We start from the raw sequence: 25,545 nt of genomic DNA, 5'->3' as shown, positions 1-25,545 counted from the left end.
TGTATGTAATGTGTATAATACTGTATACTATGTGTGTGATAGTGTATGTAATGTGTATAATACTGTATACTATGTGTGTAATAGTGTATGTAATGTGTGTGATAGTGTATGGTATGAGTATAATACTGTATACTATGTGTATGATAGTGTATGTAATGTGTATAATACTGTATACTATGTGTGTGATAGTGTATGTAATGTGTGTGATAGTGTATGTAATGTGTATAATACTGTATACTATGTGTGTGATAGTGTATGTAATGTGTGTGATAGTGTATACTATGTGTGTGATAGTGTATGTAATGTGTGTGATAGTGTATGTAATGTGTATAATACTGTATACTATGTGTATGATAGTGTATGTAATGTGTGTGATAGTGTATGTAATGTGTATAATACTGTATACTATGTGTTTGATAGTGTATGTAATGTGTATAATACTGTATACTATGTGTGTGATAGTGTATGTAATGTATGTGACAGTGTATGTAATGTGTGTGATAGTGTATGTAATGTGTATAATACTGTATACTATGTGTGTGATAGTGTATGTAATGTGTATAATACTGTATACTATGTGTGTGATAGTGTATGTAATGTGTGTGATAGTGTATGTAATGTATGTAATAGTGTATACTATGTGTGTGATAGTGTATGTAATGTATGTGACAGTGTATGTAATGTGTGTGATAGTGTATACTATGTGTGTGATAGTGTATGTAATGTGTATAATACTGTATACTATGTGTGTGATAGTGTATGTAATGTGTGTGATAGTGTATGTAATGTGTGTAATACTGTATACTATGTGTGTGATAGTGTATGTAATGTGTATAATACTGTATACTATGTGTGTGATAGTGTATGTAATGTGTGTGATAGTGTATGTAATGTATGTAATAGTGTATACTATGTGTGTGATAGTGTATGTAATGTATGTGATAGTGTATGTAATGTGTGATAGTGTATGGTATGTGTATAATACTGTATACTATGTGTATGATAGTGTATGTAATGTGTGTGATATTGTATGTAATGTGTGTGATAGTGTATGTAATGTGTGTGATAGTGTATGTAATGTATGTGATAGTGTATGGTATGTGTATAATACTGTATACTATGTGTATGATAGTGTATGTAATGTTATTATTATTATTATTTATTATTATAGCGCCATTTATTCCATGGCGCTTTACATGTGATAGGGATATACATAACAAAAGCATTTACATAATCTTAACAAAACGAGTCAGCGACTGGTACAGGAGGAGCGAGGACCCTGCCCGCGAGGGCTCACAGTCTACGAGGGATGGGTGAGGATACAGTAGGTGAGGGTAGAGCTGGTCGTGCAGTGGTGTTTACTGCAGGTTGTAGGCTTGTCGGAAGAGGTGGGTCTTCAGGTTCCTTTTGAAGGTTTCCACGGTCGGCGAGAGTCTGATGTGTTGGGGTAGAGAGTTCCAGAGTAGGGGGGAAGCACGGGAGAAATCTTGTATACGGTTGTGGGAGGAGGAGATAAGAGGGGAGTAGAGCAGGGGATCTTGTGAGGATCGGAGGTTGCGTGCAGGTAAGTAGCGGGAGACTAGGTCACAGATGTATGGGGGAGACAGGTTGTGGATGGCTTTGTATGCCATGGTTAGAGTTTTGAACTGAATTCTCTGGGCAATAGGGAGCCAGTGAAGGGATTGACAGAGAGGAGAGGCCGGGGAATAGCGGGGGGACAGGTGGATTAGTCGAGCAGCAGAGTTTAGGATAGATTGGAGAGGTGCAAGAGTGTTGGAAGGGATGCCACAGAGCAGGAGGTTGCAGTAGTCGAGGCGGGATATGATGAGGGCGTGCACTAGTGTTTTTGCAGAGTCTTTGCTGAGGAATGCACGGATCCGGGAGATGTTTTTGAGTTTGAGTCGGCAGGAGGTGGAAAGGGCTTGGATATGTGGCTTGAAGGAGAGATCAGAGTCCAGGGTTACCCCAAGGCAGCGAGCTTGTGGGACTGGGGAGAGTGAACAGCCATTGACTATGATGGATAGGTCGGATGGGGGATGTGAATGAGAGGGTGGAAAGATGATGAACTCTGTTTTATCCATGTTGAGTTTTAGAAACCAGAGAGACGGGTCAGCAGAGCATTAGCAGACAGCATACATAGGAGCAGGGGAATTATGCGGAGCATGTACCAGAGAGACGGGTCAGCAGAGCATTAGCAGACAGCATACATAGGAGCAGGGGAATTATGCGGAGCATGTACCAGAGAGACGGGTCAGCAGAGCATTAGCAGACAGCATACATAGGAGCAGGGGAATTATGCGGAGCATGTACCAGAGAGACGGGTCAGCAGAGCATTAGCAGACAGCATACATAGGAGCAGGGGAATTATGCGGAGCATGTACCAGAGAGACGGGTCAGCAGAGCATCAGCAGACAGCATACATAGGAGCAGGGGAATCATGCGGAGCATGTACCAGAGAGACGGGTCAGCAGAGCATTAGCAGACAGCATACATAGGAGCAGGGGAATTATGCGGAGCATGTACCAGAGAGACGGGTCAGCAGAGCATTAGCAGACAGCATACATAGGAGCAGGGGAATTATGCGGAGCATGTACCAGAGAGACGGGTCAGCAGAGCATTAGCAGACAGCATACATAGGAGCAGGGGAATTATGCGGAGCATGTACCAGAGAGACGGGTCAGCAGAGCATTAGCAGACAGCATACATAGGAGCAGGGGAATTATGCGGAGCATGTACCAGAGAGACGGGTCAGCAGAGCATTAGCAGACAGCATACATAGGAGCAGGGGAATTATGCGGAGCATGTACCAGAGAGACGGGTCAGCAGAGCATTAGCAGACAGCATACATAGGAGCAGGGGAATTATGCGGAGCATGTACCAGAGAGATGGGTCAGCAGAGCATCAGCAGACAGCATACATAGGAGCAGGGGAATCATGCGGAGCATGTACCAGAGAGACGGGTCAGCAGAGCATTAGCAGACAGCATACATAGGAGCAGGGGATATTGTGTGTGATATTGTATGTAATGTGTGTGATAGTGTATGTAATGTGTGTGATAGTGTATGTAATGTATGTGATAGTGTATGTAATGTATGTAATAGTGTATAATATGTGTGTGATAGTGTATGTAATGTGTGTGATAGTGTATGTAATGTGTGTGATAGTGTATGTAATGTATGTGATATTGTATGTAATGTGTATAATACTGTATACTATGTGTGTGATAGTGTATGTAATGTGTATAATACTGTATACTATGTGTGTGATAGTGTATGTAATGTGTGTGATAGTGTATGGTATGAGTATAATACTGTATACTATGTGTATGATAGTGTATGTAATGTGTGTGATATTGTATGTAATGTGTGTGATAGTGTATGTAATGTATGTGATAGTGTATACTATGTGTGTGATAGTGTATGTAATGTGTGTGATAGTGTATGTAATGTATGTGATAGTGTATGTAATGTATGTAATAGTGTATACTATGTGTGTGATAGTGTATACTATGTGTGTGATAGTGTATGTAATGTGTGTGATAGTGTATGTAATGTATGTGATAGTGTATGTAATGTGTATAATACTGTATACTATGTGTGTGATAGTGTAAGTAATGTGTATGATATTGTATGTAATGTGTGTGATAGTGTATGTAATGTGTGTGATATTGTATGTAATGTGTGTGATGGTGTATGTAATGTATGTGATAGTGTATGTAATGTATGTAATAGTGTATACTATGTGTGTGATAGTGTATGTAATGTATGTGATAGTGTATGTAATGTATGTAATAGTGTATACTATGTGTGTGATAGTGTATACTATGTGTGTGATAGTGTATGTAATGTGTGTGATAGTGTATGTAATGTATGTGATAGTGTATGTAATGTGTATAATACTGTATACTATGGGTGTGATAGTGTAAGTAATGTGTGTGATATTGTATGTAATGTGTGTGATAGTGTATGTAATGTATGTGATAGTGTATACTATGTGTGTGATAGTGTAAGTAATGTGTGTGATATTGTATGTAATGTGTGTGATAGTGTATGGTATGAGTATAATACTGTATACTATGTGTATGATAGTGTATGTAATGTGTGTGATAGTGTATGTAATGTATGTGATAGTGTATGTAATGTATGTAATAGTGTATACTATGTGTGTGATAGTGTATGTAATGTTTATAATACTGTATACTATGTGTGTGATAGTGTATGTAATGTGTATAATACTGTATACTATGTGTGTGATAGTGTATGTAATGTGTGTGATAGTGTATGGTATGAGTATAATACTGTATACTATGTGTGTGATAGTGTATACTATGTGTGTGATAGTGTATGTAATGTGTGTGATAGTGTATGCTATGTGTGTGATAGTGTATGTAATGTGTATAATACTGTATACTATGTGTGTGATAGTGTATGTAATGTGTATAATACTGTATACTATGTGTGTGATAGTGTATGTAATATGTGTGATAGTGTATGGTATGAGTATAATACTGTATACTATGTGTGTGATAGTGTATACTATGTGTGTGATAGTGTATGTAATGTGTGTGATAGTGTATGTAATGTGTATAATACTGTATACTATGTGTGTGATAGTGTATGTAATGTGTATAATACTGTATACTATGTGTGTGATAGTGTATGTAATGTGTATAATACTGTATACTATGTGTATGATAGTGTATGTAATGTATGTGATATTGTATGTAATGTATGTGATATTGTATGTAATGTGTGTGATAATGTATGTAATGTATGTGATATTGTATGTAATGTGTGTGATAGTGTATACTATGTGTGTGATAGTGTATGTAATGTGTGTGATAGTGTATGTAATGTATGTGATAGTGTATGTAATGTATGTAATAGTGTATACTATGTGTGTGATAGTGTATACTATGTGTGTGATAGTGTATGTAATGTGTGTGATAGTGTATGTAATGTATGTGATAGTGTATTTAATGTGTGTAATAGTGTATACTATGTGTATGATAGTGTATGTAATGTGTGTGATGGTGTATGTAATGTATGTGATAGTGTATGTAATGTGTGTAATAGTGTATGTAATGTGTGTAATAGTGTATACTATGTGTGTGATAGTGTATGTAATGTATGTGATAGTGTATGTAATGTGTGTAATAGTGTATACTATGTGTATGATAGTGTATGTAATGTGTGTGATAGTGTATGTAATGTATGTGATAGTGTATGTAATGTGTGTAATAGTGTATACTATGTGTATGATAGTGTATGTAATGTGTGTGATGGTGTACACTATGTGTGTGATAGTGTATGTAATGTATGTGATAGTGTATGTAATGTGTATAATACTGTATACTATGTGTGTGATAGTGTATGTAATGTGTGTAATAGTGTATACTATGTGTGTGATAGTGTATGTAATGTATGTGATAGTGTATGTAATGTGTGTAATACTGTATACTATGTGTATGATAGTGTATGTAATGTGTGTGATGGTGTATGTAATGTATGTGGTAGTGTATGTAATGTGTGTAATAGTGTATACTATGTGTATGATAGTGTATGTAATGTGTGTGATGGTGTATACTATGTGTATGATAGTGTATGTAATGTGTGTGATAGTGTATGTAATGTATGTGATAGTGTATGTAATGTGTGTAATACTGTATACTATGTGTATGATAGTGTATGTAATGTGTGTGATGGTGTATGTAATGTATGTGATAGTGTATGTAATGTGTGTAATAGTGTATACTATGTGTGTGATAGTGTATGTAATGTATGTGATAGTGTATGTAATGTGTGTAATACTGTATACTATGTGTATGATAGTGTATGTAATGTGTGTGATGGTGTATGTAATGTATGTGATAGTGTATGTAATGTGTGTAATAGTGTATACTATGTGTATGATAGTGTATGTAATGTGTGTGATGGTGTATACTATGTGTATGATAGTGTATGTAATGTGTGTGATAGTGTATGTAATGTATGTGATAGTGTATGTAATGTGTGTAATAGTGTATACTATGTGTGTGATAGTGTATGTAATGTGTGTGATAGTGTATGTAATGTGTGTGATAGTGTATGTAATGTATGTGATAGTGTATGTAATGTGTGTAATAGTGTATACTATGTGTATGATAGTGTATGTAATGTGTGTGATGGTGTATGTAATGTGTGTGATAGTGTATGTAATGTGTGTGATAGTGTATAGTATGTGAGCGATGGTATATGTAATGTGTGTGATGGTATATAGTATTTGTATGATAGTGTATGGTATGTGTGATGGTGTGTGTTAGGGTTTAGTATGGGTGTGATAGTGTGTTATGTGTGTAGCAGTGTCTGATACTGTACATTGCGTATTCAGTACTGCCTATAATCAGTTTACAGCATTGTGTGTATCTTGTGTCTAATGCTGTATGTAATATCCTATACACTTTTACCATATATATTTGCTGTTTACCCTTTAAAGCAAAGAACTTTATTGTAAACAAAATATCAAACCTGAAAAGAAAATATTTGGAATAATGGGAAGGGGGTCAAACAGCCGTGATTTGCATACATGTGGTCATGTGCTGACTAGACATGCCCATCCTAGCTCAATACAAGGGAATGGAGTGAGGACGAGCATGTCTAGTCAGAATGTGTCTGGAAGAATCGCATACTTGCAGGCACATGACTGCGCACTCTAGAAGGATTCAGAGGTCTGCAGTCACACAGAGAGACAGCAGATCTTTAACAGAAGACCAGACATCCCCTTTAATATGGGGTTCAGTGTCTCCTCTGTTTTTTTATGCGCTCATCTAGTTGGAAAAAAAATACCACATTTGTATCTGTAGCGTTATTGCGCTATTTACAGTGTATAAAGACAGTCCTGTATCCAACTGAAAAGGACATGTGGGTGGAGCTACAGAGTGAAGTTACTGTCTGTCCTCTGCTCTCGGGCAATCAGCAGTTCTCGTTGTAATCGGTCTTTTGTCCTTTTCAGTTGAATGCTGCCACATTGTACATCCTCTCCTGACAGTGGTGCTTGAGGTATCCACCCCGCTAGTAGTCACACAGTATATTATATACCTCCATACCCCAATATAACTGCCCTGAGGGGGTCAGATGTGCAATGACGGCCTCTTCTCGTCTTCTCGTGTGCTCCATGTTCCTCATTATACAGCTCACGGAGGACATGTACGGTATTATACAGGGCTTGGACCATTGTTTATGATTTAGTTGAAAAAACAATTGTTTTCTCATGGGAAATAACAGGCAGAACAAGCAGAACAAGCAGAACAGGCAGAACAGGCAGAACAAGCAGAACAGGCAGAACAGGCAGAACAGGCAGAACAGGCAGAACAAGCAGAACAGGCAGAACAGGCAGAACAGGCAGAACAAGCAGAACAGGCAGAACAGGCAGAACAAGCAGAACAAGCAGAACAGGCAGAACAGGCAGAACAGGCAGAACAAGCAGAACAGGCAGAACAGGCAGAACAAGCAGAACAAGCAGAACAGGCAGAACAGGCAGAACAAGCAGAACAAGCAGAACAGGCAGAACAGGCAGAACAAGCAGAACAGGCAGAACAGGCAGAACAGGCAGAACAAGCAGAACAGGCAGAACAGGCAGAACAGGCAGAACAAGCAGAACAAGCAGAACAAGCAGAACAAGCAGAACAGGCAGAACAGGCAGAACAAGCAGAACAGGCAGAACAGGCAGAACAAGCAGAACAGGCAGAACAGGCAGAACAGGCAGAACAGGCAGAACAAGCAGAACAGGCAGAACAGGCAGAACAGGCAGAACAGGCAGAACAAGCAGAACAGGCAGAACAGGCAGAACAGGCTGAACAGGCAGAACAAGCAGAACAGGCAGAACAGGCAGAACAAGCAGAACAGGCAGAACAGGCAGAACAGGCAGAACAAGCAGAACAGGCAGAACAGGCAGAACAGGCAGAACAAGCAGAACAAGCAGAACAGGCAGAACAGGCAGAACAGGCAGAACAAGCAGAACAGGCAGAACAGGCAGAACAAGCAGAACAGGCAGAACAGGCAGAACAAGCAGAACAGGCAGAACAGGCAGAACAGGCAGAACAGGCAGAACAAGCAGAACAGGCTGAACAGGCAGAACAGGCTGAACAGGCAGAACAGGCAGAACAGGCTGAACAGGCAGAACAGGCAGAACAGGCAGAACAAGCAGAACAGGCAGAACAGGCAGAACAGGCAGAACAGGCAGAACAAGCAGAACAGGCTGAACAGGCAGAACAAGCAGAACAAGCAGAGGTGACCTGGGCTGACTTGGTGTTTTGCTTTTTTATAACAGGGTCTTCGGACACTTCAGTCTCCTCTCAGAATGGCAACTGGTGAAAGTGGATTATAAGTCTATTTATGGGAGGAAGTGTAATGACAACGACTTCGAAAGCTGGCACCTACACAACCAGGTATAAGAGTGTGAAGAATGGGGAAGACTGCAAATCTATAAACTATCTATCATCTATCTATCATCTATTATCTATCATCTATCTATCATCTATCTATCTATCTATCATCTATCTATTATCTATCTATCTATTATCTATCTATCTATTATCTATCTATTATCATCTATCTATTATCTATCTATCTATTATCTATCATCTATCATCTATCTATTATCTATCTATCTATTATCTATCATCTATCTATTAGCTATCTATTATATATCTATTATCTATCTATTATCTATCTATCTATCTATCTATCTATTATCTATCATCTATCTATTATCTATCATCTATCTATCTATCTATCATCTATCTATTATCTATTATCTATTATCTATCTATTATCTATCTATTAACTATTATCTATCTATTATCTATCTATCTATTATCTATCATCTATCTATCTATATCTATCTATTATATATTATCTATCTATTATCTATTATCTATCTATCTATCTATCTATTATCTATCATCTATCTATTATCTATCATCTATCTATTATCTATCTATTATCTATCATCTATCTATTATCTATCTATCTATTATCTATCTATCTATTATCTATTATCTATCTATTATCTATCATCTATCTATCTATATCTATCTATTATATATTATCTATCTATTATCTATCATCTATCTATTATCTATCATCTATCTATTATCTATCTATTATCTATCTATCTATTATCTATCATCTATCTATTATCTATCTATTATCTATCATCTATCTATTATCTATCTATTATCTATCTATTATCTATCTATCATCTATCTATCTATTATCTATCATCTATCTATTATCTATCTGGTTTTATTTGTTCTACCAATCATTCTTTCTTTTTTCTTTCTATATTTTTTTTTCCTTTTTTCCTATTTTCCTCGTACTTTCTCATTTTCTTTATTTCCTTCCACACCTCCTTTCTTCCTTCTTTGCTTCCTGGTTTCTTTTTCTTTCTTTCTATTTCTTCCTTCCATCTTTCATTCTTTCCTGTTTCTAAAGGCATGAAGAGTTTTTGAAGATATCTATCTATCTATTTTGAGAGAATGAAAATCCGCCAATCCAGTGCTTTGAGGGTTAAAGCCCCATTGTTCCTAAACCATTGGACAATAAAATATAGAATTTCCTACAGGGGGCAGCACTAGAATAAACTGAGGCATGGAAGAAAGTCAATGTTTTTTTACTTGGAATGTTACCTCTTTTTTTGGAATTCTTCTCTTTTTATCTATCTATTTATCTATCTATCCATCCACTTTCCTTCTATTCCTCCTTCATTCCTTTCCTTCCATTCTTCCTTCATTCCTTCCTTCCTTTCCTCCTTCATTCCTTCCTTCCTTTCCTCCTTCATTCATTACTTCCATTCCTCCTTCATTCATTACTTCCATTCCTCCTTCATTCCTTCTATTCCTCCTTCATTCCTTCCTTCCATTCCTTTCTTCCATTCCTCCTTCATTCCTTCCTTTCTTCCATTCCTCCTTCATTCCTTCCTTCCTTCCATTCTTCCTTCATTACTTCCTTCCATTCTTCCTTCATTCATTACTTCCATTCCTCCTTCATTCCTTCCATTCCTCCTTCATTCCTTCCTTCCTTTCCTCCTTCATTCCTTCCTTCCTTTCCTCCTTCATTCCTTTCTCCCTTTCCTACTTCATTGCTTCCTAACATTCCTCCTTCATTGCTTCCTAAAATTCCTCCTTCCTTCCTACCATTCCTCCTTCCTTCCTTCCATTCCTCCTTCATTCCTTCCTTCCATTCCTCCTTCATTCCTTCTTTCCATTACTCCTTCACTGTAACATATTAGGAAGCCTCTTCTAAATCTCCACAACAATGAGCTCGTCCCCATCAATACAACCGCACTTCATGTTTTAAGGATTTAATGACTATTTTATGCTGAGTTTTTCACCCAGTTTATCAGATAAGTTTTAATTCTGCTCCTCCTCCTCCTCTCTCGCAGCGTGCTGTGCCACAGACAGGGAGAAGCTGCAGCTGCATCTCCCTCCTACCCATCTACTATTTTCTGTGTTACTATAGATTTTTTTTTATATTGATTCAGTTTCAGAATATTTACATGCGGAGAAAGTGAGAAGGGTAGATGTAAGCTACATGTACACAAGAATAGGGACGCTGTCACATCCCCCTACAGGAGCTTCTCTCATCTCCCATCTACATCCATACACATTAATATGGAGTCGCCCTTCTGCAGATATATCGGCTCTCGCTCTTCTGGGAAAAATTTCTACAAGATTTTGGAGGTCTCTGTTGGAATTTTTCTCCTTTCATCCAGAAGAGCATTTGTGGGGTCAGACCCAGATGTTGGGGGTCCGGGCTCACAATCTTCAATATAGGATGAGGCTGAGGTCCGGGCTCTTTGCAGCTGCTCATGTCCCCCCCCCCATGTCTGTATGGAGCTGGGGGACAGATAAGGGTCTTCCCCAACCTGTTCCCGCAAAGCTGAAGCTACAATTGTCCACAATGTCTGGTGCTGAAGATTAAGATTTCCTTTCACTGTAACTAAGGGCCCAATGCCGACCCCTGATAACAGCCCATAGCATTATCCTCCTCCACCATCTGTACAGCGGCACAATGCAGTCAGGGGGTAACGTCCTCCTGCAATCACCAGACTCCTCCATCAGACGTCCTCCTGCAATCACCAGACTCCTCCATCAGACGCAGATAGAGAAGTGCGATCCATCACTGCACAGAACACGTCTCCTCCAGAATCCAGTGGTGGCGGCTTTACACCACTCCATCCGATGCTCAGCATTGTGCTTGGTAATGTACGGCTGCATGCAGCTGCTCGGCCATGAAGCTCCCGGCGGGGGGCGCAGTGTTTGTTCTGATACCAGAGGAGGTCTGGACTCTGCAGTTATGTGGTGGTGACTTTTCTGCTCTCTGCTCCTCAGCACTTGGCCCCCTGCTCTGTTACATTACGGGGTCTCCACTTCACTTCATGGCTGAGTTGCTGCGGTTCCTTCCTTTTTCTCAATAATAATCACTCACAGGAGATTGGGAAGATCCAGGAGGAATAAATGTCATGGATGGACTTGTTACCCCGGTGGCTTCTAGTACAGGACCGCGCTGGTATCAGGGAGCTCTGCACCACCGGCCGATCTGTCACATTACCATGTAAAGGCAGACGGCATGATGGGAGGCCGGAGGTTATACACAAAGGAAGGGGCAAGATGTTATACATCGGTGGTGGTGGTGGGGGGGGTAGGGGATATGAGTGGCCGAATGTTATACACCAGGATGGGGGGCTAGATGTAATACACTGGGTGGGGGGAGGGGGTCGAGACTTATACATTAGGTGCAATGGGATTGAATGTTATACAACAGGATCAATGGGACTAAATGAAAAATGGAATTCAATTATTATTAATGACTTTTCTCCATACAGTACAGCTGCACCTCAGGGCCACGGCTGCCACTCCAGAATTCTACGTGGCAGGTTGGGGCTTTTCTGTGGATTTTGCATTGGGAGTTGAACCTGTAAATTGCACCTTCTCCACTCTCAGCCATCTTACAGGCTTCTGCAGAGCATTTAGCACCTTTTATCATGTGATATTCTGCATTGTTGCATCGCCATTAATCATAATCAGCTCCTTACTACTTCTCTAAATGAGAAACAAACACAAGATATCGATTTGTATCCAATAACAGCATTTTTGCTTGAAAGGAATTTTAAAAATAAATGTAATTCTGGCTTTTTTTCGATCTTCTGGGAAATGGAAGGTAAATGGCGCAATTAAGAGCACAATAAACAGAAGAGACCTAGAAATACCCATATATACAACTTAGCGGCATTAGACTATGAGCCGAGCTCATAAGTGGAAAACTCCTTAATATAAGCACTCTAGTACTTATCCGATTCTTGAGAAGGTCATTAAAGGAACGGAGAACAAATGGAGTCACTTTAAGGACCATTACATCCTGAGAGGTAAAGAAACACACAGTGCTAGAGAGAAAATGCTTAGGGACAAAGGGAGAAAAGCTAAGCCAGGTGAAAGGGGGCTTCAGAGCAGAAATCATACTGCACCCCTTCCACTAGAGGTCTGAGTATTGCAAACCCCGGACTGAAGTCTGATGAGTGAATTGATTTGCAAATGTTCCAGTTGGCTACAAATTTCCCCAAAAATGTGCAATTGTTAGAATCCAAATATTTGGGGATTTGCACAAATCTACCGCCATTTTGCTAAATTCTTTTGAGGTCCATGAAGATATTGAAATATAAAAGAAACTTTATACTCCGTTTTTCTTTCAACTGTTCTTACCTCAACCTTCCATGAAAATAGGGAAGACAGGAGCTGTGGAAACGGCTTGTATCATTTCTACAGGGACCTCTTTAAATAATACCTCTAATTATGAAAGTCTCATTATCGGACACAAAATTGATAAAAAAAGAGTGGAGGGGTCTGTTTCAGTAATGGCCTTTCCTATAAGGACTAGAGACATAATAAATGGTGATCTTCATGTTTTTAGTAGTGTAGACCCGGCTACACATTGCAGCATTTATATAGGTGGCATGTAATACTCCAGTTCACCTGTAGAGGTCACTGCAGTGGATACGTGTCCAGCCTGTCCTGCAGCGATCAGTTGATCACTGATGTTTTTATAGCTCTGATTTACAGTGATACATTGTAACCAACCCAAAGTTATGTAAGAAGCACTAGTTCCGGTTTTCTGTCTCCAAATAAATGTTTCCATTCACTGACAGTTTCAAAACAGCAGTTTATGTGTAAAACTTGTGTAAAACTGCTTGAAATGTTGCAAAAGCAGTTGCATTAATATTATGAAATTTTGGGGGGGGGGTTTAAACCAGATCTACCAACCTTTTGAAAAGTGCTGTACATTTTGAAACAAATGTTAAATTTTTCAGGTTTGTGCTCGACAGATCAAAAATGTATCAAATTCATAAAGAGGCGCCGAACTTTGGTGCATCTTACATTGTTCATCAAGTCTGACATGTAAAACACCGCTCTGGGTGGATCGGGCTCAGAGTGCGCTGGAAATGGGCAGAATATCCTTTTTTACACATTAATGGCCACATGTATACAGTGATAAGTCTGACGCCCGTCCATCTTTCCCCCCTGGTTTTATTCTCTTCGGTATATGCAGATTCTCTCGCACTGACTGCAGCGCGGCTCCGAGGATTAAACGCTCCTCATCTCCTGGCTGTAACCAAAACAAGAGCGAGCGGCTCCATAATTATCCCTCAATTAAAAGCAGCGTAGGTGTTCTCCCCGAAGGAAGTTCGTTTATCTATGTTATATTGATTACGCCCACCTTCTCCTCTCACAGAAATGTTATTACAGCTGCCGAGGATTAAGATAGTAAAATATTCATTTAACCTTTCATGATCGGATGCGCAGAATTGAACGCAAAACAAAAATCCCCTCTCCCTCCTGAGACGCTTGTTTCCGACAAAAATCTTAAGAGCCTCCATGTCTGGAGATGTTACTGTCTGCTAAAGGCAAGGAGGGATCCTGGAAAATGTTTTATTTAATAATTATCTATCTATCTATCTATCTATCTATCTATTATCTATTTGTCTGTGAGAAAAAGAAAATTAGCACCAATCCAGTGCTTTTTACTTGGAGTGTTGCCTCTTTTTTTGGAACTTTCTTCCTCCTTTCTTCCTTCCCTTTCCCCTTTCTTCCCTCCCTTCATTTCTTCCTCCTTTCCTTCCTTCTTACTTTCTTCCCTTCCTTGCTTCCTCTCTTCCTTCTTACTTTTGGTCTCTTCCTTCCTCCCTCCCTCCCTCACTTCCTTCCTTCCTCCCTACCTCCTATCCTTCTTACTTTATTCCCTCCCTTCCTTCCTCCCTTCTTACTTCTTCCCTCCATTCTTACTTACTTCCCACCCTCCCTTCTCTGTCTTCTTTCGCTCCTTCCTTCCTTTCTCTCTCCCTTCCTTCCTGTCTTCCTTCCTCTTTCCTCCCTCCCTTTCTTCCTCCTTCTGTCCTCCCTTCCTTCCTTTCTTCCCTTCCTTTCTCTCTTCCTTCTTACTTTTGTTCCTTCCTTCCTCCCTCCCTTCCTCTCTCCCTTCCTTCATTACTCACTTCCTCCCTTCCTCACTCCCTCACTCCCTTCCTTCCTCTCTACCTCCCATCCTTCTTACTTTCTTCCCTCCCTTCCTTCATCCCTTCTTACTTTCTTCTCTTCATTCTTACTTTTTTCCCCTCCCTCCCTTCTTTCTCTTCTTTCGCTCCTTCCTTCCTTTCTCCCTCCCTTCCTTTCTACCTTCCTCCTTCTTTTCTCCCTTCCTTCCTGTCTTCCCTTCCTTCCTCTTTCCTCCCTTCTTTCCTCCTTCTTTCCTCCCTTCCTTCCTTTCTTCCCTTTCTTCCTCCATCTCTTCCTTTGCTCCTTCCTTCCTCCCTTTCTCCCTTCCTTCTTTTCTCCCTTCATTTCTTCCTTCCCTTCATTCCTCCCTCTCTTCCTTTGCTCCTTCCTTCCTCCCTTTCTCCCTCCCTTCCTTCCTTTCTGACTTCCTGTCTTCCTTCCCTTCCGTCATTCCTCCCTTTCTTCCTCCCTTCCCTCCTTTCTTCCCTTCCTTCCTCCCTTTCTTTCTTCGCTCCTTCCTTCCTTTCTCCCTCCCTTCCTTTCTACCTTCCTCCTTCTTTTCTCCCTTCCTTCCTGTCTTCCCTTCCTTCCTCTTTCCTCCCTTCCTTCCTCCTTCTTTCCTCCCTTCCTTCCTTTCATCCCTTTCTTCCTCCCTCTCTTCCTTTGCTCCTTCCTTCCTCCCTTCCTTCTTTCCTCCCTTCATTTCTTCCTTCCCTTCCTTCCTCCCTCTCTTCCTTTGCTCCTTCCGTCCTCCCTTTCTCCCTCTCTTCCTTGCTTTCTGCCTTCCTGTCTTCCTTCCCTTCTGTCATTCCTCCCTTTCTTCCTCCCTTCCTTCCTTTCTTCCCTTCCTTCCTCCCTCTCTTCCTTTGCTCCTTCCTTCCTCCCTTTCTCCCTCCCTTCCTTCCTTTCTGCCTTCCTGTCTTCCTTCCCTTCTGTCATTCCTCCCTTTCTTCCTCCTTTCCTTCCTTTCTTCCCTTCCTTCCTCCCTTTCTTTCTTCGCTCCTTCCTCCCTTTCTCCCTTCCTTCTTTCCTCCCTCCCTTCCTTTCTGCCTTCCTGTCTTCCTTCCTCCTTCCCTTCCGTCATTCTTCCCTTTCTTGATCCCTTCCTTTCTTCTCTTCCTTCCTCTGTCGGAGACTTCTCACCCGGCCGAATACCACCTGGAGAGAGGGAAGAGCCAACAAACAGCTTTCATTATGGAGGAGACTATGGTTTGGGCTGATTTATAGAGCCATAGGGGGCGCAGGAGATACAGATTTCTTCCTCCTGGAGGAGAGTTAATTTGCATATCATTTTCCCAGAAAGCATTGCCTGCTCTGTAAGTCTCCCTATGTGATGCTGAACTCGAGGAGAAGCCGTACTCCCGTGACACATTGTAACACTGTTACACATTCTTGTTCTTCATCGGTAACATTTTATCCTCTACTTTTGTTTTTTAGAGAGATTTTTGTGTGATGGGAGAGAGGAAAACGTATCGAAAGAGGAGACCTGGATCTAAGTGTCTGCTGGGAAAGGACTACCTGCGGACGATCACGGAGCCCTGCCTCTGTTCACACTGGGACTTTGAGTGGTGAGTAATCACATTACATACTGTCTGATTACTAGTTCTGGGAATCGCCCTAGGTGATGAAAGGCTTTTAATTTCCGTCGGCTGCACATATTGGGTTGCATCATTTTTGTTTTTCTCCAGTAACTTCAAGAGATGCATGAAAATTCCTGTTAGTTATCAGACTGCAACTCAGGGCCAGAACTCGGGGGGGATCCGGCAAGTGCCCGGGCCCCAGTATCTAGGGGCCCAACCTGCCCAGGTTTCAGTTTGTAACACCCAGAGGAATGGCGAATCTGTGCACTGCGTGTATTTCTTTTCACACGCTTCGGTCATTGAAAAATAATGGCTCATCTGCGCTGCCGCATTGTATAAGTGCAACGAAAATACAGCCGTGCGAACCAACCCGTAGATACAGCTGTCAATCATGACGAGCCCAAATAATGGACCTAAGGTAATACTATAAATGAACAAAAACCTATGAAGGAGGGAAGCTCAATCCCGATCAGATCAACAATTAGTTATTAATACAGACAAAAAATAATAAACAAGATAAATAAAAATGAGGGAACACGAATGCAGAGAATGTAACAAAGCTCAGGACAATAAAAGCAACCTAGACCTGAACCGACAAGGGGAAGTGAGTCAAGGATAGCGAATGTGCCGCCAACGTAAGGAGGACCCTGAGAAATCTGATTGCAAGAGAGTAACCCGACCACGTTATACTATTTCATCAGCAGATACAATGAGAAGTTAGTAGTATCTGAACCACATAACTAAAGTGCATCCAATGTAAGAATAAAGAAGAAGGTGCTAGATAAAGGAAGAATGTATCCAACATATAAAACATAAAAATCACTGCACACGTAGAGAGGTATGGTATGCTTTAGGTGAAACTTTGTTTGAAGGGTGATGCTTGAGGCGACTAGTGGGACGTTTCGGCCAACACTGTGGCCTTGATCACAATGTCACAAATGGATAAACGCATCCGGGAAACAAAGGAGAAGAATTACCAGTCAAGTAGAAGTGAGGGGCAATCCGGTAGGAGGTGTCTGGGTATAGACACGGATGGAGTATGCCCGTCAGTTAGAAAAGTGCTGGGTTCAGGGGGTCCTGGAGACAAGGACCACGTCTGCTGGAAAATTATAAATGGCGGACAGGCAAATATGGCCTGGTGCCGTGCTGCGGTTGGCTCAGTACCCCATAGATTAAGGTCTCGGCAGGTGCGGTGCTCCAGAGAAGCCTGTACAGGGATCCATGTGGATTTAAATGTGATCCCCTAAATGTTCTGAACCTGTCATTGGTGGTTCCGGTGGAGGACGCTGTAGCCTTTTTTTTTTTTTATATCTTAACCACAGAAAAAATGGAATATAAAAAAGATCCGGACCCTAAGACGGTAATAAGAAAATGTTACAACTTGTATCGTAAAACACAAGCGACGATGCAACTCTATCGACAGAATATAAAAGGTTGTAGCTCTTGGGAAGCGAGGAGGAAAAATGGAAAGAGGAGCTCAATGGGGACTGTCACCCCCCGAGGGTCGGCATAAACCTGGATTCTCCCCGCTGCATTGTTCAGAGTGGACTCATGAGCAGTGGAGCGATAATAAGTATCACTCATAGGTGATCGTTCTGTAGGACGTTGGCCATTTGTCCGCTGGGTTAAGGGCACTTGTAGGATTCCATACCGCCAATTATTACATTGGGGAGATGGTCACTCATATATGGACCCCCAGAGATTGATGGCAATCTTACCTCCAAGACCCCTATACATGGTTTATAACAATGTGAGATCCCGCAGTCTTCATTCTTTCCTCTCCCTTTAAGACCCCGACGTTGCAGCAGCGGAGACTCCAGAACGCTGTTGGCTTTAATATACATTTAAGAGCCGCTAATGAACACGAGTCCGTCCTTAAGGGGAGACGGAAACGTTGTTTTTAATTTTGTGAATTATTAATGTCAGCCTTTCATTCTGTAAAGTGGAGTTAGTGAAGAGTTTTTAATCAGCGTGTCGCCCGCAGGCGTTTTATGATGAGAGGCTAAGAAAGCGATCACAGACATTTAATGTAAAGACGAGAAAAAATGAAAAAAAAAACTGATTGAACTTTTGGGTCTCGGTGTAATCTGCAGCTTCACCCCTGCCGCCACTCTGTAAATCACACGCTACGGTGATCGACAGGAAGATAATGGCTAGAAGACAAAGAAGGGAGCGGCAGCCAGGAACCACCTGGCCTCTGGACTATGGCCATCTATATTCTGGGGTGTGAGAACTTTTACAAGGACCCCCTTCCACCAAACTTTGGATACATTGTAGCTATTACTTTAATTTTAACTCCACCAATGGGTAACAAGTCCCTGGTGACCTAGGGTAGTGAAGGAGTGTTGAAAAAGCCCTGCCCCTGTCTCCAGTATTGTTTAAATAAAACAAACTGTGCTTTACTCACCCTTCTCAGGTCCAGGACAGCGTTTCCACCACTGCTCCTGCTGATGGCACTTCAGCCAATCAGTGATCAGAGCAACTGCAGCACAGTCTATGTGACATCAGAACTGCAGACAATAACAGACACCGGGAACAGCAGCAGAGACTCAGCTTTGGACCCAGGGAGGGTGAATAAAGCACATATTGATTGTTTTTAAAGAAACTATAGTAATGGACAAGTGTTTTTCCATAACTATAAACCCCTTTAAAGGTAATCTGTCACCAGGTTTTTTACCAACTAATCAGAGAACAGCATAATGTAGGGGCAGAGACCCTGATTCCCAGGCATGTGTCACTTCCTGGGCTGCTTGCTGTAGTTTTGATAAAATTACAGTTTTATCAGCAGGAGATTATCACTAGAGGACTAGTAAACCTGCTGCCATGTACCTTCCATATTCATTGTTCTGTATAACTTTGCCCCCACTACTGATTGGCAGCTTTTCCCTGGGCTATGCGTGTCGTCCGGGGCCGAGCATCTTCAGAGGCTTCCGGCATCTTTGCGCCTCTTGTGCAGACTAGACTGCAACGCTATGTGTGGCACAACCGGTGACCAGACTGAAGAAGACACGTAAAGGCCGAGTGATTACTTTTTTTAACGCCTTCCCTTTCCTTTTAAATCCCTCCCCTTTGCCGAATTTACACAAATCTGTTGAATCCAATTTTTTTTTGTAAAATGATTTTTACTAACATCGGAGTAAATCATTAATCTCTCTTTGTTGGTCTCCGGTCTTCTATATTTAATAAGTTGGATTAAATGCAGAGAATAAAAAAAAATGCAACAAAAGTTCTTTATTCTTTCATATACTTCCTCCTCCTCCTCCTCCTCCTCCTCTTCCTCCCACCCCAAATTAGAGCTGTCCCCAGTCTGGCTGTAAGACCACTGTCTGCAGCAGAAGCCTCCCCTATTTCTCTCCTGATAACAGCGATTCATCCCCCCCGACCATCGACCTGACAAACATTGATCAGCCGGATATTAACATGGAGCTCTCACCGCAAATTATTCGCAGCAATCACGAGTCGCTCGGTCTCAATACAGTAAATTTCTTTTCATCCAACGATGTGGAAAAATTACAGAAATGTGATATGATGTGGAATTTTACAATTCTGGCAGCAGTGAGGAAATTTCTCTTTTCTATGATCGCCCAATAATCCAATAATCCGGAATCTTTAATAATCTGGCACCTGCTTCTAGATCTGATTTATTAAACTTTTGCAACAAATATTCGGATATTTTGACAGTTACTTTTTCCAGGTATCGGAGATGATCCAAGCGCCGGGTGTCGTGTTGTGATTTCTGTTTCTGTTTTCAGTGACTACGGCTATGAGCGACAGGGGAAGCTCCAGTGCACCCCGGCCTTCTGGTTCAACCCCGCGTCCATCTCCAAGGAGTGCGGCCAAGGCCAGAGCTACCTGAAGAGCAGCGGGTGAGGATTACACCTGTCATTAATATAACATCATTAATACCTGGAATTGTTACAATATATCATATTCGTTAACTTTATTACTATTTTATATATTAGTATTGATATATGCAGTGTAGAAAAAGAAAATGTCTTGTGTCATGGAAACCATCAGCAAGCTGCCGTTGATGGATCTGTTGTTTGATCGTTATTTAGTACTTTAGAAGATTAATTGAATCATGCAATAAACCCACTGCTGATCTGATCAGATAAAACCAACATTATACCTCCTGAAGGATTGTTAAAAGTTGGTTTCACACAGTCCTGGTGCATGGTCCGTACTAGGATCAGAATATCGAGACCGACCAACGGGTCTCCAGGCCTGACCTAAATGCCCGACACAGATAGGCAACAAGCTCGGGTCAGGAGACTGGGTGGTCGGCCCGGTTATTCCGATGCTACGACGGTGCAGAGACGAGGACCATGACAAACTGACCTTATACCTGAGGATTGGTATTAGGAGCTCTTAGCTGCTTGCTGATGCTTTCCAGTTAGTAACAGTTGTATTTTACTGTGAAAAGAAAGTGTTTAGGCCTTCTGAAAACATATCTTGCAAATAGAAGAAATCTTTTTTGTGTCTGTATATGATTATGATGATGACGATGATTATTATTATTATTATTATTAAAGTCATAATCATTTAATCTAAAGATCATTAACCTTGTTGAGTTACATACCATCCTGCAGTAAGCTTCAGAGCTGCACTCACTATTCTGCTGGTGCAGTCACTGTGTACATACATTACATTACTGATCCTGAGTTACATCCTGTATTATACTCCAGAGCTGCACTCACTATTCTGCTGGTGCAGTCACTGTGTACATACATTACATTACTGATCCTGTACTGATCCTGAGTTACATCCTGTATTATACTCCAGAGCTGCACTCACTATTCTGCTGGTGCAGTCGCTGTGTACATACATTACATTACTGATCCTGAGTTACCTCCTGTATTATACTCCAGAGCTGCACTCACTATTCTGCTGGTGCAGTCACCGTGTATATACATTACTGATCCTGTACTGACCCTGAGTTACATCCTGTATTATACTCCAGAGCTGCACTCACTATTCTGCTTGTGCAGTCACTGTGTACATACATTACATTACTGATCCTGAGTTACATCCTGTATTATACTCAAGAGCTGCACTCACTATTCTGCTGGTGCAGTCACTGTGTACATACATTACATTACTGATCCTGTACTGATCCTGAGTTACATCCTGTATTATACCCCAGAGCTGCACTCACTATTCTGCTGGTGCAGTCACCGTGTACATACATTACATTACTGATCCTGAGTTACATCCTGTATTATACCCCAGAGCTGCACTCACTATTCTGCTGGTGCAGTCACTGTGTACATACATTACATTACTGATCCTGAGTTACATCCTGTAGATCTTTTATTATAAAAATGAAAAACATAACAATAATAATAACAGAAACATAACAAAATTAATAACCAGAAAATAAACAATGTAATGAACTGGTCCAGCCGCTCCCTCTCTCCTCACACACATATTCTACATATATACACAATAATAATTACCTACACCAGGACATCTGGTCCGGTTACCAAACAAATAATAACAATATAATAAACAATAACCGACAAATTATATACATTTTATATATATATATATATATATATATATATATACAGTACAGACCGAAAGTTTGGACACACCTTCTCATTTAATGATTTTTCTGTATTTTCATGACTTTGAAAATTGTACATTCACACTGAAGGCATCAAAACTATGAATTAACACATGTGGAATTATATACTTAACAAAAAAGTGTGAAACAACTGAAAATATGTCTTATATTCTACGTTCTTCAAAGTAGCCACCTTTTGCTTTGATGACTGCTTTGCACACTCTTGGCATTCTCTTGATGAGCTTCTAGAGGTAGTCACCGGAAACGGTCTTCCAACAATCTTGAAGGAGTTCCCAGAGATGCTTAGCACTTGTTGGCCCTTTTGCCTTCACTCTGCGGTCCAGCTCACCCCAAACCATCTCGATTGGGTTCAGGTCTGGTGACTGTGGAGGCCAGGTCATCTGGTGTAGCACCCCATCACTCACCCTCTTGGTCAGACAGCCCTTACACAGCCTGGAGGTGTGTTTGGGGTCATTGTCCTGTTGAAAAATAAACGATGGTCCAACTAAACGCTAACCGGATGGAGTAGCATGCCGCTGCAAGATGCTGTGGTAGCCATGCTGGTTCAGTATGCCTTCAATTTTTAATAAATCCCCAACAGTGTCACCAGCAAAGCACCCCCACACCATCACACCTCCTCCTCCATGCTTCACGGTGGGAACCAGGCACGTAGAGTCCATCCGTTCACCTTTTCTGTGTCGTACAAAGACACGGTGGTTGGAACCAAAGATCTCAAATTTAGACTCATCAGACCAAAGCACAGATTTCCACTGGTCTAATGTCCATTGCTTGTGTTCTTTAGCCCAAACAAGTCTCTTCTGCTTGTTGCCTGTCCTTAGCAGTGGTTTCCTAGCAGCTATTTTACCATGAAGGCCTGCTGCACAAAGTCTCCTCTTAACAGTTGTTGTAGAGATGTGTCTGCTGCCTGAACTCTGTGTGGCATTGACCTGGTCTCTAATCTGAGTTGCTGTTAACCTGCGATTTCTGAGGCTGGTGACTTGGATAAACTTATCCTCAGAAGCAGAGGTGACTCTTGGTCTTCCTTTCCTGGGACGGTCCTCATGTGAGCCAGTTTCTTTGTAGCTCTTGATGGTTTTTGCAACTGCACTTGGGGACACTTTCAAAGTTTTCCCAATTTTTCGGACTGACTGACCTTCATTTCTTAAAGTAATGATGGCCACTCATTTTTCTTTACTTAGCTGGTTTTTTTCTTGCCATAATACAAATTCTAACAGTCTATTCAGTAGGACTATCAGCTGTGTATCCACTAGACTTCTGCTCAACACAACTGATGGTCCCAACCCCATTTATAAGGCAAGAAATCCCACTTATTAAAACTGACAGGACACACCAGTGTAGTGAAAACCATTTCCGGTGACTACTTCTTGAAGCTCATCAAGAGAATGCCAAGAGTGTGCAAAGCAGTCATCAAAGCAAAAGGTGGCTACTTTGAAGAACCTAGAATATAAGACATATTTTCAATTGTTTAACACTTTTTTGTTAAGTCTATAATTCCACATGTGTTAATTCATAGTTTTGATGCCTTCAGTGTGAATGTACAATTTTCAAAGTCATGAAAATACAGAAAAATCTTTAAATGAGAAGGTGTGTCCAAACTTTTGGTATATATATATTTTAAATAAATAAAATAAATACTAACTATACAAATATATTCAAGACAAAACAAAACACCCCACACTCAAGCCCACCAGTCCCTCCCCGGCACTGACCTGAGAGCTGGTCCTACGCCTCATGCCTCAGTCCAACGTCCATAGGCCAGATCAGGCAGTGCCAGTTTTTCACCCAAATAACCAGTGTCCCACAAGATGAACCCACCTCCCCCCTCCACCCAACCTAACACCTCCACCCAAACCCATATATACAATATATACAGAAACAAACAATACAATAACCACAACTGACAAAGCCCAAGTTCGGCGCCTGCAGCCCTACATCACTGTCTACTGATCAATAAAACAAAAATCTATGGTGTCAGCAGCAGCCCACCACCAGGAGAGGAGACGACCAGACTAGGGCACACTAAAAGAAAAGCCCCTCCAGAGGAGAGCGGCCCTCCGTGTACCCAGTCTCTCATACTCCAGAGAACGCACCTTCACCAGGTCACCGAGTATGGTCCTAAACACATCGTCCACTGGGAGGATTTTCCGCTGCGTCGATACTAAGCACCGTGCGTTCCACGTGTGATACCTAACCACTGCGCTAACTAGAAATAAGGTGCAGCGGTCCCGACCACCCAGGTCCCCGAATGCTCCATAGGCCCATTCCGCATAAGAGAGACCGGCCAGCCGGGGCCAGCCAATGGAGGCGCCCACCCTGTTGTACACCTCTGTGTTAAAGGGACAACAAAGCAGGAAGTGGTCCATGCTTTCAAGCATGGTACCACAATGCTCCCGAGGACAGTTCCTGTCCTCAGAGCTCCTACACTTCAGATTGTCCCTCACACACAGTTTCCCATGGAAGCAGCGCCAAGCCAAGTCCCAAACCTTCGAGGGAATCCTGATAGAATTCAAAAGATGCAGACCCACCCCAAGATCCCGACTTGGGCAATCCCTGAGCGCCAGAGGCCTCTGAAAATGGGTCAACAGAACCCTTTTGTCAAGGAGCTTCCTTGGCAGAGTCCTGACCTCCCACATTCCCAGACCCCACCGGCGAATTACCTTCAGAACCACGGTAGCGTAAGCCGGGAGATGTCCATGCGGTGTGCGGAGATCCTTCACTTGCCCTCCTGTCTCCCATTCCTGGAAGAAAGGCTGAAACCATCCCTTACAGGAGAATACCCACGGAGGAGCCCTCTCTTTCCAGAGGTTTGCAATATTGATCTTAATGAAGGTATTCACAAGGAATACCACAGGGTTGACCATACCCAACCCTCCTAGTCTCCTCGTACGGTAAGTAACCTCCCTCTTGACCAGGTTCAGTCTATTCCCCCATAACAGTTGAAAGAACAAACTGTAGACCCGAGTCCAGAGAGGCTCTGGCAAGATGCACACACTGCCCAGATAGATCAGCAAAGGGAGCAGGTAAGTTTTGATCAGGTTTACCCTTTCCCTTAGGGTCAAAGACCAACCCTTCCATTGGTACACCTTCTGAGTGGCGATCTCTAGCCTGCTGTCCCAATTTTGTTTGGGGTAATCCCCCTGGCCAAATTCGATGCCAAGAACTTTTGCAGAGACTTTGGGTTCTGGAAGGGTGTCCGGGAGATCAAAACCAGGATCTCCTCCTCCCAGCCAGAAACTCTCACACTTATCCCGGTTGATCTTAGACCCGGATGCCTCCGAGTAGCGATTTACCTCTGACATCAGCCATTCTGCCTCCCCATCAGAGGAAACAAAAACGGTGACGTCATCGGCATACGCCACCACTCTCAGAGTGGCTTCCGGTGCTGCCCGGTCCATCCCGATCCCAGCTAACGGTCCACGCTCCACCCTCCTAAGAAGTGGGTCAATCGAAAATGCGTACAGTAGCTGGCTCAAGGGACAACCCTGGCGAACACCACACCCAACCTCAAAAGAGCTGCCAATCCAACCGTTCACAAGCGGGAAACTCTCTGCCCCAGCGTACAAGGTCTTAAGCCAATCAACGAACCCCCCTGGCAGGCCATACCTCAGAAGGACAGACCAGAGGTACTCATGATTAACCCGATCAAATGCTTTTGCCTGGTCCAATGACAGCATGTACCCCTTCCAGTGGCCAGCCCTACCCTGCTCCACCGCCTCTCGGACACAGAGTACAGCACTAATTGTACTGCGGCCCGGAACAGAGCAATGCTGGGCCCCCGAAAGGAGCTGGGGTGCAAATTTCACCAGCCGATTAAACAGCACCTTTGCCAAAACCTTCCTGTCTGCATTGAG

The 25,545-nt window shown here is 42.0% G+C and overlaps 1 protein-coding gene across 1 annotated transcript in view; it reads left to right on the top strand.

Annotated features, from left to right (window-relative positions):
• SORCS3 (sortilin related VPS10 domain containing receptor 3) overlaps nucleotides 1–25,545 on the top strand; it is a 921,810-nt gene that overhangs the window by 792,577 nt on the left and 103,688 nt on the right. The window contains exons 15-17 of the mRNA XM_073684759.1: nucleotides 8,308–8,425; nucleotides 15,965–16,095; nucleotides 19,860–19,973. Coding sequence (XP_073540860.1) covers nucleotides 8,308–8,425; nucleotides 15,965–16,095; nucleotides 19,860–19,973 — 363 coding nt within the window. The remainder of the gene's footprint in view (nucleotides 1–8,307; nucleotides 8,426–15,964; nucleotides 16,096–19,859; nucleotides 19,974–25,545) is intronic.

This window comes from Phyllobates terribilis, unplaced genomic scaffold (genome assembly GCF_046119375.1).
Source record: "Phyllobates terribilis strain yellow unplaced genomic scaffold, ASM4611937v1 Scaffold_5__5_contigs__length_657084704, whole genome shotgun sequence".
Classification (NCBI taxonomy): domain Eukaryota; kingdom Metazoa; phylum Chordata; class Amphibia; order Anura; family Dendrobatidae; genus Phyllobates; species Phyllobates terribilis.
Note: the sequence above shows the minus strand (reverse complement) of the source record. Positions and strands in the feature narration are given on the sequence as shown.